The following is a 16,267-nucleotide window of genomic DNA, read 5'->3' on the forward strand; positions in this document are numbered from 1 at the left end:
ATGGTAGTCTTCTCTTTTTTTGTTATTGTTTAGGACTTGCACCTTCCCTTGGGCATGAGTTGCATACTTTCCAGTGTGATACCATTGTTCTTGGCAGAGATGTCCCCTTCACTGCCTGGAGGTCAAACCATAGTTGGTGGGAACTTCCTTGCCAATGCACCTATGACTACTGACTGTGGCATCTCTCTTGTCTTTGTGGCTGGACTCTCTGTCTTATTTTTTGTTAGCATCCCCACACCCATCTTCACACACTGGGAAGCAAGGTGTGTTTTAAAAAATCATATGTGTTTTAGGATCAGCTCAATCGGGACAGGAATACCAGCTCTGCCACACACTATTTGGACAGCCTTCACCTAGACCTCAGCTTTTACATTTGTGAAATGCTAGTAATAATACCTAGTACATTAGGGCATGGTGAGGTTTAAATTAGATAGCTAATGGAAAATCGACTTGGTATTCTTTGAATACACCAGTTGATAGCTCCAGCAGCTTCTGCCGGAAAGACTCTTCCGTGTTGGCTCATTCCCTTTACTTCAAATATTTGGTCAAATCCCATCTTCTCAGTGAGTTCTGTCCTGATTTCCTTAATTTAATTTGAAACAACTCTTTCCCCACTCTCCAACTTTTCTTCTTTCTCCGCGTTTCACCTTCAAAGGTGCTAGATAATTTATGAATTATGTTTAGTGTTAGTTGTCTGTGCTCCATGCTAAATCCTATTATGGACATAGAGCTGTGTTTTGTTTTATGACGAATACCAAATACCTGAAAATAGTGCCTCTTTCCAGGTGGCTTAGAGTCCCTTATAAGCAAATATTGTCAAATGAATGATTATACTTAGCTGTGCTAAGATCAGAATAGTCCCAGGAGCCATCTTAAGATGTTTTCATATTTCCAGAGTGGCTGTGGGCAAATAGGCCAGTGGACAAGCAGCAGTAATATTTCCTATTTTGTCACGGGCCTTGAGAAGATCAGAGTCTTTGGAGAAAGTACCAGTCTGAGGTCTGGGTGATGTTGGGGCCTCTCAACAAGGGTCCTTACCCCCAGTCTTTACCAAGGAGGGGGTAGTCAGGCCAGAGTTACCTCTGCACAAAGTACAAACTTTATAAAGGACTACTGTCTAGATTTATAGAAGGCATACATTTGCTAATTTTGAACAATCATTGTTAACTTAGAGCCAGTCATGCTTTAAGTGCTGGGTGCTCCATGACCAAATAGGCGATATTTTTGCTGTTCATCCACTGGCCTGACAATTGGAAAATACCTCAGCTTTTTTCTAAAATTCAGCCTGGAAGCTGATCTTTCTGGTACCTGAAAATGAAAATGAAGAGCACAGTGAAAAAGGTTGCCCAGGAGTCCACGTAAGCAAAAAAGGAGCACAAACTCCAGTTTTTCAGACAGTGAAATGACATTGTGCCCTCTCCCTGTGTTGGAAGAAGCCTGGTATAGCTGGGGGTCACTGGTGAATTAGAGTTCAGCTCTGCTAGGAACCCCACTGGTAGACAGAGGCTCCACATGGTGAGGCTGGGTGCTGGTGTCAGTGGAACAGGGCTGATGGTTCAAAACAATGTGGAGCATATGTGCAGAGGGCCAGAGGTCTGGAGTCCCACTGACTCATGCCCACATTTCTCTTCTCTCTTGTCTTCCTCCTTCTCCATTGCCATTGACTCCTTTCTTTCTCTCTCTGCCATGATTCCTCTGCTCTAGGTCAGTCGTCCTCATACTTTTGTGAGCATAAGAACCACCTGAAAGGCTTATAAAAACACAGATTGTGGGTCCTCTCCCTGAGTTTCTGAGCCAGTGCATCTGGGCTGGGGCATGGGAAGTGTATTTCTCAGCCCTCAGGTGAAGCTGCTGATGCTGCTGCTGCTGGCCAGGGACCCACACATTGAGAAGCACTGCCCTGTTGCTTGATCACCCTCCCTGCCCCTCAACCTCTCACAGCAGTTCTCTGTCTCTGTCTCCTTCTCTCCCTCATGGTCTCTGTCATTGTCCTCTCCATTCCTCTTTCAGCTGCTCTCAGGGTTCTGATCTCTTTTTTAACAGGAAATCAGGAGCAGGCTAGAGAAGGGAACCCCAAGTCCTTGTATCCCAGGGAAATTCTTTTCTCTCTGAAGCTCTTTGGAAGCCCTTTGTGCTAAGTCTCCCTGCCAGTTACTGTCATGCCCTTATAGACAAGGTGGGAACGAAAGCCCAGGTCCTTCCACATGACAAGGCTGTGCCTCTGTTCCTCTCTCCCACAGAGAACGCCTGGGAATCTTCAAAGACCATAGTGGGGTGGGGGGAGATGATAGAAAGTGAATCCATTAAGAGGCGTAAAAGCTGACAGTTTCAAAAATAATGATCTCGGTTTCCACTTATTTAAAACTACCCAGCTGCCCTGCTGCTTTCATTGCTGCTGCAACTGACACTTAACTATGTTTAGAATTAAAAATACATAAGTGTTTTCTGAAAAAGCTGCTAATTTGAAGATCATTAACGTCCAAAACATATTTCTTTTATTTATAAAAATGCATGTAATAATATTTACCCTCTTCCCTAAGCTCCTACATGCATACTCCCTCCAGCTAAGCAGCCTGCCTCCTTGGCCCCCAGCCATGTGCCCTCCTGTTGGCCATCACTTTCCTGCACCTGCCCTCTCCCTGACACCTGCTTGGCAGTCTGCAGTACCCAGAGGAGCCTGTGACTCGCAGTGGGCTAGGATGGATGTAAATGGCCATTAGAGTTGGTAAAATGGCCCTGTCTTCCAGGGAGAGGGCACTTCCGGCAGTTAAGCGCTGATGGGTTCAGAGGCACTTGCCTTTGTAATGAGGATATTTGGGATAATTTCCCCTGCAGGCTGCAGCTTGTGTCCTCCCTCCCTTTCCTCTGTGTCACAGCGGCCTGGCAGGCATGCCTCCCCTGGGTCCTGACCCTCCTTGCCCCTTCCTGGCTGTGCAGCTGTGGTGGCTATCAGTCAGTGCTAACACTTTCCCCTCTTTCCCTGCACGCCTAGTGAGGAGGCTTCCACACCTCACTCGGCACTGTGGGGCCCAGGTGGATTTGACTTCACAAGGCTGTCAGCCACTGCACCCAGGACCCTTCCTTCACATGTGCACTGCACTGTACTGCTCTCTCAACTCTCTGCTCCCTAGCGGCTCCCTCAGCTGGTCCTGCTGCCCCCAACTCCCTCTGCTCAACTGTTGGTTTTATGAAGAAAATTACTGGAAGCCCAGTCTATCGGCAGCTTTTAGGAAATCCTACTTGCAAAAGGAAGAGGAGGGTGGGGATAAATGCAAGGTGGGGGAAGGCAATGAGGCTGGGGGTTGCAGTTGCCATAGAAATCTAGAGTGGGACTGACAGCTGAAAAGAATTTTCCAGAGCAAAGGAGGAGGAAGTGAGAGGGGAGTGAGGGGCGGTGAGCATGCATGAGGGACAGCTGCCCAATGGGCAGTTACATCAAATATATTTAGAGGAAGGGGGATGAGGAGACAGTGCCTGGCCTGGGGATGCAGATTCTGCAAGAGGGACCACGGCAAAGATAAGAATGCAATCAGAACCCCGGGATCAGAGAAGCAGCTGCTTGGGTCTACAGAAGTGCACCAGTGCACATGGGATTCATCCAAAACCCTCCCAACCGTGCCCCAGAAGCAGAATCCCCAGCCCCATGGTCTGGATGAGGTGGAACCCTGCATTGTGAGGTGACCTTGGCTTCTCTTCTGAAAACAGGATGTGCAGCAAAAGGAAAGATAGAGTGTGCTCTGGCTTCAGTTAGCTTCTTTTCTCTGAGATTTATTTCTTCATTATAAAAAAGTCATTTTGGGCTTACTTAACCAATTTCCTCTTACTGCTCTTATTTCTTCTAATTACGTGTGTGTGGCAGCTGATTATGCTTGCTTCTCATCATGGGCTGGAAAAGGGATGACTTCCCCATCGTGTGTGGAGTGTAGTAAATCTCTCCCCAGCCCTTAGGAAAATTCTGGGGGCGCAGAGGCTGCAGAAGTGGGCGGATAGCCTGGGAGCCAGGGTGGGGGCAAGGCAGTGTCTGGTCATCAAGGCACTTCCACCAATGCCAGCAAGAGGGGTCCCGGTGAGGTGGGGAGGGGGTGATGGCAGCCTGGGGCCAAGCTTCTCAAGCCAGCCTCTCCCAGGGGCAAACCTGGTGCTGCCTGCATGTGGTGAACAGCTAGGTGTTGTCTGAAAAAGGCCACCTTGCCTCTTTTCAGATCTCTAACCCAGAAGACCTAAACCGTCACAACCCAGCTCCACAGCCCTCCCTGGAGACTCCCACTGCTATGGCAGCACTTCTGGTGTTGTTTTTAATTTCCCTGTTAACTCCCCTTTTAGACTGTGAGCTCCCTCAGAAGAAAGGTGTGCCTGGCATTTATAGGTATCCAGTAAAAATGTGTGAATGAATGCATGAACAAATACGTAAATAATTTACAAAGATACAAATACGTAATGCTTCCTCTTGGAGGCTCCTCCAGCCTTTCACTACGGCCACCCTCTCCTGAGTCACCTGCTTATATGATCCTACATTTCCCCTTGACTCTCCAGAGGAGGTCTCACCATTTGCCAAGAAATCAGAGTCCACAGTTACTGACGATTCCTTTGGTTCCTGATGCATTAGTCCAGGAACATTGGCTTTTTGACACTGACCATGAGCCATCTGCTTTTTACCACTCACGTTACATTCTGGGAGGCTTGCTTTGTTTATACCTTTCTGTGGTGATAAGCCATGTTATGGTACAATAAGATTCTCCTGAAACCAGCTTTCAAGACCCACTGGTAAGGACTGCCTAACAAGTCCCAGGGATCAGGATTTTACTTGGTGAGGCTTTTACAAATACTTTGAATTCCTGAACTCTGCCCCAACCTCTCTGACTCTAGCCACTGTCCTACTAATCCACCTTAAGCAGGTCATATCCAGGCAGGAGTTCTTAATCACTAAGTTACACAAGGGACTCAGCAAACTATGGCACATATGCCACCACAACCCTCTACCTGTTTTTATTAATAAAGTTTTATTGAAGCACAGTGACACCCATCAATTTAAATATTGTCAATGGCTGCTTTCACGGGACAACAGCAGAGCTGAATAGTGCAAAATAGACCATATGGTCCACAAAGCCTAATACAGTAACTATCTGGTCTTCAGTGGAAACATCTTGCCCTTTCCTGGGTTAGATGTATTACACTAGAGCCTGAAAGAGATGCTCAGCTTTCTGTCACTCTGGCTAGCCATGGGTTTCAGAACCATAAACAGTTAACTAAATCTCAGCAGCATATGACAGTTTGCAAATAAGATCAAAGGAATGGTGTTCACTCAAATGAAATGAGCTGTATGGTAATGCCCCCTGGGCCAGACAAGTTAATGCTTGGCAAACTGCCCTCTCTGTGAAACATCTCAGCAGGAGCTGAGCCCCATGGTGAGAAAAAACAATAAAAAAATTGTTAATTGTTAAATTGGATGTCAAAGAGAATATCTTTCAAAGTTGCAGTAGGCACTTTGCGTTTGAAAAATACGACTGTGAGTAAGGCTAGAGGTCACCAGTAGGCAAGAGGAGCTCTCCTCTTCCTGGGCAAAAGAGATGAAAGACTTGATGCCATCTGCTCTATTCTATAGGGAGACCCACCACCAGGTGCCCTGCCCAGCTGCTGTATTTTCATTTAGAAAGAGCACAAATGAAATCATGTGAGCAGGGTTATGTCCACGGAGTCCTAAAGAGTTGTAATATACGTGGCCCAACCTTGAGCCTGAGGTGAAGTAACTTCAAGAAGAATCAATGTAATCAATGAGTAGGTCTTTTGCCTTCCTCAGCTGGAAGTGACTGATGGCAAAGGTGCCTGGATTCAATTATTAGTTCATTTATTCAGCAGATTTACTGTAGGAAGATAGTGCCCGAGGCCTGTAGATTCAGCCACGGATAAGACATGTCCCTTTGCTTGGTTGAGCTCCCCTGGATAAAGATGCAGAACAGACTATGATAATGCAGAGGGCTGAACACTGTGATGGTGAGAAGCACAGAGAATGGAGGGGCCGAAGAGGAGAAACAGCTAACCCAAGTGGGAAGAATCTGGGCCCCTTCAGGTACAGCTGAGGTTGAGGCACAGCCAAGAAGCAGCCAGGTGAGAGGATGTGGGACAGGGCAGGGGGTTGAGCAGTGGCCACAGGGACCGTGACAGCCTTGATGGGTGCCAGAGGGGTGGTGTTGAGAAGAGGAGACAAAGGTGAGAGGGATTCATAGGTTTCCACATTTCCATTTTTCCATTCCCTGCACAATATTTTACCATATCCACACATTAACTGTACTATCTTTTAGTTATTATTTCCCTAAAACCAAGAACCAGTTTTACCTTTATAAACTTATTTTTTAAAGGAACTTTATAATTCGTATGAAATCATGTATATGTTTTTGTGCTACCTATATTTTTCTCCAAGATACGTTGACATAAATGTATAAAGGATGTGGATACATGTGTCCTGAAACCTTCTCACCCACTGATGGTGCTTTGGAAACCCAACAGATTGACCCCGAGGATGACATTTCAGTTACAAGAAAATCTCTGAAGTCATTTAGCTGAAGAAATCTCTTCATATGGACTGATAAGTCCAGAAATTAAGCTTTAATCAGAAGAGGAGATTAGACTTAGCAGCAGAGAGGAAAGTTCATGGGCCTGTGTGAATGAGCAAGCAATGTGCCTATATGACATATTGAAGTTTCAGATCTAGCCATTGGTCCAATATGGCAAGCAACCTGGGAATCCACCCAGGAGGAAGGCAAAGCTCAGCTTTAATCTCTGCAAACATGCAAGGCGAAGGGCAGAAATGATTAAGATGACAGATACACGTAACTGTGAAGTTCACAAAACCCCCAAATCCATGGAGGTTAAGGATTGACCTTTATCAGAAGGCAAGAAGACTTTTTACAACAAACCTCAAGCACCCATTCATTTTCTATTGTTACATCATATTTCCAAATCCCTAGAAGAAAAATAAACTGATACTAGCCGCCATTGACTGAGTACTCCCAACAACCAGGACCTAGGCCATGTGACTTTTATGTGGTTCCTCATTTCACCCTTGCAAAACGTTGTGGGGTGAATATTACTCCCATTTTATAGACATGAGCCTCGGAGTGTAGATGAGTTGTCTGCACTGTGTGACAGGACTGAGGTGGCCAGGAGGAATTTGCAGAAGGCGTCTAGCTCAGGTAGGGGTATGGCTTGGTAACTCAGAGAACACTCTTCAGGCAAATAGCCTCAGTTCCAATCCTGGCTTTTCAGTGTGATTTAGAACAAGCTACTTGAACTTCTCTGAACCTCATTAGTTAATTCACTTTCAAAATGGGTATAATAACAGTTGTATAAGTAATTAGTTTGCCTGGCTTGTAGTAAGCACTCAAAAAAATTGCGATCGCTATTACCATTTATACTATTTAATTTATGATTATTATTTTGGAGAACTCCTCAAGGGGCCATAATTTCAGCCCCTAAGACAGGAGCACCTCCTCTAATTAGCTGGTAGAATGATTCCCTTCACATTCTAAGAAGAATGTAAGACTCCACTGGGAAGAGAAGACTCTCTTTACTTTCAGAGAAGAAAATTATGATTAGGGCTCCTGTACCAAGTTTGGGTATAAGGGTGACAGCTGGAAATGTCTGCACTTATAAATGTAAGGTATAAGTGTCACCTGATACCCAAATGTGGTACAGGAGCCCTAATCAGCATTTTCTTCTCTGAAAACATCTTGGCTATTGTCAGAGATCCCTGAGGTGTCTGTAATTACACAGAAGTCCAGTTGGCATGCCATACTCCACTGGCATTCAGGGTTAGGTGCTCGTGTGCTCAGCCTCCTGGGTCCAGACCTTTCCTAGTGTATGCTGGAGGAGGAAGGCAATTGCTCCAGCATGGGGGTGAGGAAGATCTCCAAGGGTCAACACAGAGCTATAGCAATCTAGCAAAAGGAGGACCAGCTGCTCAGAATTGGAAGCAGTTCGTTCTAGCCATACAGTTTAGATGTGGGACACTTTCTGCAGCCTTCATTTCCTGGAGAGGTGGGCATGATCAGAAACTGGTATTGGGTAGCCACCGAGGGCTTCCGAGCAGGAGAAGAACCTGTGATGCTTTCATCTTCCTTTCTCGCTACATCTTCTCATTGCCTACTCTCCCATTTCACTAGAAATGGGTGTGCTTGCCTGATTCCTCTCACATGGCCATGGCAAGGCCTGTGAGTTCAGCCATGGCTCTTCATCACAAGAGGCTGTGGGAACTAAGTGATTAGGTCGTGAAGAAATTGGAAGGCGAGGTTCAGTTCTGCCAGGAACTCATGTCTTGCTTCCTTTGTTCATCCACCAAACCAAATTGGAATTGCTTCACTTTAAGCCATACCATCCCTCCATGGGAACTTCCTACCATGTTGGGGTCTGATCCTCTCAGTTATCCTCTTTGTCTTTTTCTGTCTCTGTCTAATCTTTTTCATTAGCTTTTAAACATGTTCAAGTCTTTCCCACTAAAAAATAACAAAGTAGCAACCACCGAAAAGAGCCTCGGCGATCTCCTTACTTTTCTTCTTTTCAGAGTCACTCTTTTTGAAAGATTGTGATGTCTTCTCTCTTCTCCACCCAGCTAGCATCTTCTACCAACACCTCTCTTCTGAAACTGCTCTTACCATGGTCACCAGGCCTTCCTGTGGCTAAACTCATGGGCAGTTTTTAATCCTTACCTAATACTAACTCTTTGGCAATGCTGGCTTGGGACCACCATTCCCTCCCTGAAATGTTTCCCATTGGTTCCATGGACACTGCCCATTCCTGATTTTTCTCTCTCTGTGGTGACTCTGTCTCTGTGAGCCTTCCTTTGCCTGGACATTTATTAAATATGGTTGTTTCTCAGGGCCCCATGTGGGCTCACTTCTCTCTCCACTCACATTCTCATGCAGTAAACTCCTCTACTCCCGCGGCTTTAATTAACATCTAGACAAAAGATGCCTCCCAAATCTATATCATCAGCCCAAGTCTCTTTGCTGAATTATGCAGCCGTATATCCAATGGCTCAGAGGTAACTCAAATTCGTATTGCTCCCCCCCAACCACAGTTTCTTCCTCCTTTTGTGTTCTCTCTGTCAGTCAATGGTATCAAAATCCACCCACTTTCCCAAATCATAAACACGCAGTGTCATCCTCAACTCTTCCCTCCCTCACCCCCTGAAAACCAATTTCTCTTTCCCTTCTGCTGCTCTCAACTCCTTTTTATTTCTTGAATCAATCCACTTTTTTCTGTCCCCACTGCTAGCCTTCACCCAGGCTGCCATCATCTGCCAAGATTATTCCACCAGCCTTTTGACTAGTCTCCCTGAATTGACTTTTGCTATTCTGTTTTCTATTTTGTGGCCAGAGTGATTTGTATAAAATATAACTCCCTTGCTGCAGCCTACTTGCCACAGCTTGCACTCAGAGTAATACCTGGATTCCTTATCATGTTCTTGCCCCACTACTCCTAGTATTGGGGTTGCTCAGAGGGAGCACCGTATTCTCCAGCCTGTCCAGCAGCCAGCGAGCCCAAAAGCACGCCATGTACTCTCTGGCTTTTGAACCTTGGCCCTTCCTGTTCCTTCTACCTATAATTTGAGTTCCACCACTAACACCACCCCCTCAACTTGATAACTCCTTCTATTCTTGAGGTTCCAGTTTAACAGACCACCTTGGGGTTGCCTTCTTTAACCGCCTGGGACAATGGCAGTGCCCGCCTCTGTGCTCCCATAGCCCTCTTCATTTCCCCATTGGAGTTATTTACAACATTGAATTCTGCTAAGAACATTGGAGTTGAAATTTACTTGTCATTGTATTCTGTCAGAAAGCCATTTTCAGAGTATAGCAGTTGCTCATGTACATGCAAATACAAATTTAAATAAGACCAGAAGAGAAAAATCAAAGTTTTCTTGGGGTAAAGAAAACTTTCCTCATTTAAGAATATTTCTCAGTTGCTTAGAAGTAGCTAATTTGCCCATAATTTTGTTTTGTTTTCTTATTTCAACATTTTTTTTCTTCTGGTGAAAGGGAGGCCACAGGAATTCTTAGAATAAATAGCGGTTTTAGAAAAGGACAAACAACTCTTGGAAGAAAGCCTTGGAATAGTGGTAGTTGTACAAAATACCAATCAGGTTTCACTGGCCAGAGAAATGCTGCCCATCCTCTCTGACCAGCCAGACATCCTCCAGCAGGACACAGCCCTGGTTCTGTTCTCAGAGGGATGGGCCAGGCTTGGCCTCTGCTCTTCTCTGCCCTTCGAATTTGCCACCCTTGTACCAGGGACAGCATCAAATTCATTCCTGTACCTCAAGGCCTTTGCACAATGACTGACACTCAGTGGGAGGCTGCTTCACCCCAGGCTTGGGCTCTGGGGAAGACTGTGACATTATTTGAAAGTTTCAAACAGGGTTTAAAAGGAGTGTTTTAAACTTCACAAAACTAAAATTAGAATAGGCTACGATTGATAGCAGTTAGAGTAATTGAAAAAGATTCCAACTAAATACCCAGGGATTAATTTATTTTAAAGCATGCTGTTTAAGGTCATGGACTTTAGTAGGTGAAATAATGACATGTTAAACTTTCTCAATTCAAACTTATTTCAATCACCACACATTTATTGAGCATCTTCCATGTGTCAGACAGTGTGCTGAGTGCTGGATACATAGGTGAGTAGAATGTGCCCCGTGGCCATTTCCATTTGGAGAATTACCACAAGGTTCTGCTAGGATACTTTGTGCTAAGTCATGACCCACAGCAGCATGGGACCCCTTCAAGGACCTGTGATAACAAGGCCAGCCCAGGAGGGATGCAGGAGGGAGGGCTCTCCTTTTCCCTGGTGTGTGATGGAGGCCCATCCATCCCATCCACCCTTAATCAGGTCTGCAGAACACATCCTCCCACCCCTACCAGGGCTTGCATTCTCTGAGAAGGACTGAGAATTTGTTCTCAGACCTCTGTATAACTGTTCTCATTTGGAAATGGCCGGTCTCAAGAGACTCCCGGGTGGTGAACATAGTTGCCATCGGACCTCAATCAACTCAAATGACCTTCCAGTGTGATCCAGACATGCCCTTCCCCTTTTGGCCAACTTTCTGTGACCTCAGGGATTCCCCTTTAATATGCCCCTGCACACTGTCCCAATGATATCTTGGACAATACAGAACCTCTGGCTACTTTCAGAAATGACTCTATGACATGGACTGCAAGTCTCAGCCAATGCAGAGCTCATGCTGATAGGAGTCTTAAGGCCTCTTTTAGCACTGAGTGTCCCTGGAATTCTCTGGATTGTGCCTGTTTGTGGCTGATCCCCATCATGGCTGTGCCTTCCCTCTCATTTCACTGACAGGGACCTCACCATGCCCTCAGCCAGTTGGTGCCAGAGCCACTAACGTTTCTGAAAAGATAATGAAATTCCCAGACTTCCCCAAAAGGCCTTCTTAGAATGAGAGAGAACTGTTAGAATCTTTAACTGATACCTTGTAGATTCTCTTCTTCCTGCCCCATGTCTCAGTCTTCTTGCCCTTCAATATTCCTGAAGTCCTATTCCTCAACCCTCACTGGTTTCTCTGCTTTCTTCATAAGTGCATGGTCAAGAAAAGCTTTGAGTTCTCATTTAATTTCAATTATCCCAGGTAGCCTTGGCAAGAATCTGGTGATCTGGCTCTACACGTAACGTGGTGGGAAGGAGACATATGGAGAAGTGGAAGGCAGGAAGAAGCACATAATTTCAGTAGTGTATGAACGTATTTCACATCTATGAGCTTCAGCAACACCCAGGTGAGACAATGAACATATAATCTGTAGATTTATCTGCCTCTCTACAAGTCATTCCTTTGGGTGCTAGAAGGGGCAGGGAGAGGGTTTGGAAAGGTGGGGTATAATCTCTAAGGATTCTCCACAAATCGCCTCCATTTCCATCACCTTTGACCCAGGAACATTAAACATCTCCCACCTGCCCCCGTGTGATCTCCACCCATCTGACTCCTGGCAGCTGTAGGTGTGCTGGTTGAGCAGCCTCCTTTCTGTGAGCCATGCCCTGGGCTGCACAGCATGGCTGCCGATTCCATCTCTTTAGCCTGGCTCTCAGGGCCATGGGTCACTGACCATTGTGCAAAGTGTGTTAAGTAAGGGTCCAAATTGGATTTAGTCTTCTGCAAGATGATGAGACAGCATGTGTAGCTAAAATTTAGAGGATTGGGGTCTCACTGACAGCATCCTCCCCAGGGAGCTTCTTTGAAGGTGTAAGTAAAGCCCTCTGGAGCTAAATGTGCCAGTGGAGGAGACACAGGATGCCAACCAGCCTCTCCCATCACTTCATGCCAAGAGTGTGAGGGTTCATTCCCTTCTTTCTGGGTATCTCAAGAACCTCAATCACTATTATTTCCTGAGGCAGGAATCTTATGTCTATGATCATGAATTCTCAGGAAGGTAGGCTGGGGTAATACAGTGGTTCTCAAAGCATGGTCCCTGGACCAGCAGCACTAGCAGCACCTGGAAACTTATGAGAAGTGCATGTTCTACAGTTCTACTCTAGACCTGCTGAATCAGGAGCCCAAAGGTGGGACCTGCAATCTATGTTTTAACATCTTCAGGTGATACCAATGCACACTCAAGTGTCAGACCCACTGGGGTAAGTGGTTCAGAGCAGGGAGTCAGGTTGCCCGAGTCAAAAATCCTGACACCACCGTTGTATGATCTGGGAAGGCTCTCTGTCTCTCAGTTTCCTCATCCAAAAATTGGGAACAATAAATTACCTGCTACTACGTCACAAGATTATGGCAAGGAAGAGATTTCATGCATGTAAGGCAGTTAGAAAAATGTCTCGCATAGAGAACCTGCCCAGGAATGTTAGATACTCTTCATCAAAGGTAGGTATTATTTTCCTGTTACATAGATGAGGAAACTGAGGCTCAGAGAGGTTCATGACTGGCCCCATGCTCCAGAGGTAATGTGGGAGGTCTCACTAGCAACACATCTCATCCCTTTCATGCCTTACGGGTTCCTGCAGTTCATCTGGGGTGTAGGGTTGGGGCCTTATTCAGGGCACCTGTGGGGATTGAGGGTGCCCAGATCTTGGTCATGCCCACATCACTGAGAGCTATGCCTCGAGGTGCCCTGGGCTTGGCTCTGCTGACCCCTCATGCTTTCCTCTTGTGCACTTTGGGTTCTCTCTCTCTCCCTTATGGGATCTATGGTGATACCAAGCCAAAGGGTTTAACGGGACTTTCACCTTGACCCCGCTTTGTCCACAACCAGATGAGCTGGCATTGGTGGAGACACAGTGAGAATTTGGGGTTAAAGACTGTGCCAGAGGAATTTAGTGACAGATTAAAATTCATTCCTGTGGAAAATTGAGAGTAGATTAGCCAAATTGCCTAGACTTGTATGATACTCACGGATTGAGGTCTTTGGGGTAATTAGTAAATTGTGCATGGAACTGGTAAGCAATTAATAAAGGAATGTTTCCTCTTCTACCCGCATGGTTGGACTGGGGTCCTTTGCAGCCTCAGGCAAACTGTTGAGAGTAGTTCTGTCCATTTACTTCCATTCTCCAGAGGTTCAGCACATGGATGGTGATTTAAGATGAGCTCCCCTGAATTAATGCTGTACCCTCAGGCCTGTGGGTCTCTTCGAAGGGGTTAATTCTTCAGAGAATCTTGGCCAGTGATTTTTGAAGGTAAGAACCACCTCATATCAAAGTTAGCAATGATTAGGGGAAAAGGCTACTATCACTGTAAATATGTATTAACTGAGCTACTTTACAACCATACCTCCTTTTACTGCCTCACATCTCTCCACTGCAAACTGCATGTTCATAGATAAACCACAGGCAAGCAGTCTACATTTACAACATTGGCCTGCATGTGGACTTCTCAAATGCAGTGTGTAAACTAAAATCAGGTTGATCGTGTATTCATGGTGATTGTTTATTTGCCAGACACTTCTTAAGCCTCATATTTATTCAGTTTTTCCTTTGGGTCACATCAGTGCCAGTGAGTTTAATATATTCTGCTTCTTGGGAGTCAAGGGGTCAGGGATGTGTTCCCTTCCTCCCACATTAGAAAGAAGAAGGACGGTTGTTAAGGATTCTCCTAAAACTTGGGAACAACCCACGGGGGGCCAGGGACACACACTCTGACACCATTTTATGTAAACCCAGACATGCTTCTGCTCATTTTAATTAGACAGATAAAATTAGCAAGGAGATTACGGTAAAAGGAGAAATTAAAAATAATTGTTAGGTGGAATTTACAAAAGTGAATTGAACAATGAGGTACAATAAGGAATGTAAAGAGAAACACAGACACATTTGAAACATTCCTCGGATGCCACTCGGCTTAAGCCAGTCCGCAGGTAAAGCAAGAATTCTCCCTTGTCACTTCTTACAGATTCCAGTGATGTGAAAGAACATTCTCCAGAAACACTTTCCTTCTCCTTTTCTTCAGATGTTATCAAGAATTATTAATCAGTCAGCATCATTCCAGGATGGCCCACACTGCGTCCAATTCAAACCACTCACCTGTTTCCTGTCTGAATTTGCAAACTCTTGAGAGTTTATTCCCCCCGCTTTCATTTTTCTCCCTCTCCTCTCTTCCCATTGAGCCAATAGGCCAATTGGGCCAGCCAGAAAGCCTAGCCAACACTACATTCCAGCCCCTTTGGATTTCCTAGGGACAAAGACTTCCCAGGTCTTCTTTCTTGTTTGCATCTGTTACGAACAAGCACAGTCATTTTACAACACAGACATACATATGTGTGCGCTTGCACACGGAAACAGGTTTTTCTTTTTTCCAATTTGTGGTTTCTTTTTCCTTTTTGCAGAAAATGCAAACAAAAGAAAAACGAGGTTTTCAATTGAAGGTACATCTCTTCTTCAATATGAAGACATTAATTGAATTGGTTGGATCCCCATGCAGTGGTCAGCGAAGTCCTTTGGCAACTGACAGAACAACATCTGGAGACTCAGGAGCTGGGTTTTGTTTGAAGAAACTTCCCTACAGGAGTCATGAGCAGAGGGAAACGAGTGTGGGAGAAAGGAGGGGACTCTCAGGGAGGAGTACAAAAGGAGAAAAGAAAAGAATGTCATTGGTGAGGAAGAAAATGGAACACTGCTTCTGTTTCTTCCCTCTACCTCCTTCCCTTTCTTCCTGTGGATGGACAACTCCAGCCCACTGAGGGTGGGAGCTGTTTACTCTTGTTCTCCCGATGCATATTGTTTTGTCTTCACTTCTGTTGAACATCACCTTTTTATATTTTTATTATTATATATTTGGTTTCCCACGGCATCTCAAACATGCTTCTGTCACTGAGAAATGACAGTTGCCTATTTGCAACAGGTCCAGTTGATTCTTCACTGATGGAAATGCATTCCTCAGCTGGGAAGCCAGTATCTCCAGTACATTCCACAGTGGTCAACCTCTGGTCCCCCTTGACCTTGGTCCCTTTCCCTCCTCTCCTTACCCAAGAAACAAGAGTTCTCATGCCATTGCCGTTGGCGACTGACTCATCTGGACCCTCATGGAATGAATGCTGTTCAGGATCTTCTTCTGATGGCCTGCCAAGGTGACCCCTATTCTCAGGAGGTCTCTAGGAGGAAACAGCCAGAAAAGAAGTCACTTTAGTGTTAGGTCAGCTTTTCGCAGATCAAAACTCATCACTAAAGAGATCAAAACTCATCACTAAAGCTGTGTTCCCAGGAAGTAGCCACGCTACAAAAGTTCGACTAGCTTAAGTTTACCTAAGTTTTTGGCAAGCCCCCAGTTAGAGATTTTCCTACTCACTTTCACTTTCTCCCTCTTCTCTAATGCCCCTCCAGCTTAGACAATCCTGAGAGTGCTGTGCCTTGTTCCAGGGATGTACTCCTGATGTACGGGCTCTAAGGCAGCCCCTCATTGTCTCCACAACCCTCAGGTGGACTGGAATTTCCTTCTGCTATTTTTTAATACTCCAAGTGCACACTCTATGGGGAACTTGGAGTATTAAAAAATAATAGCAGAAGAAAAATAGTCATTCTGTGGAGTTTTCTGCCTAAATTAGTGATCACCCACTGAGACTGAAAAGCTATGGGCCTCACCTGGTCTTCTGATGTTTTCCCCTGAGTTTCCATTTTCTGCCTCTGTTTCAATTTTAATGTCATGCATTTTTAAGAAGAGTGTTCTCAAAATAACTAAAATATCTGCCCAATCAGGAATCCCAGGAATATGTCCAGGATAGAGCATTGAATTGGATTAATAAGAACAAATTCATGGCTTATAGTTGAC

At 45.3% G+C, this 16,267-nt stretch overlaps 1 protein-coding gene across 1 annotated transcript in view; it reads right to left on the reverse strand.

The window, feature by feature from the left end:
• Positions 1 to 14,146: 14,146 nt before the first annotated feature.
• The window catches only part of EPHB1 (EPH receptor B1), a 436,638-nt gene continuing 434,517 nt past the window's right edge, over positions 14,147 to 16,267 (reverse strand). Inside the window, exon 16 of the mRNA XM_032265843.1 lies at positions 14,147 to 15,593. Within this exon, the coding sequence (XP_032121734.1) occupies positions 15,485 to 15,593 (109 nt within the window). The 3' untranslated portion in view covers positions 14,147 to 15,484. The remainder of the gene's footprint in view (positions 15,594 to 16,267) is intronic.

This window comes from Sapajus apella, unplaced genomic scaffold (genome assembly GCF_009761245.1).
Source record: "Sapajus apella isolate SASKATOON/1434 unplaced genomic scaffold, GSC_monkey_1.0 scaffold4, whole genome shotgun sequence".
Lineage (NCBI taxonomy): Eukaryota > Metazoa > Chordata > Mammalia > Primates > Cebidae > Sapajus > Sapajus apella.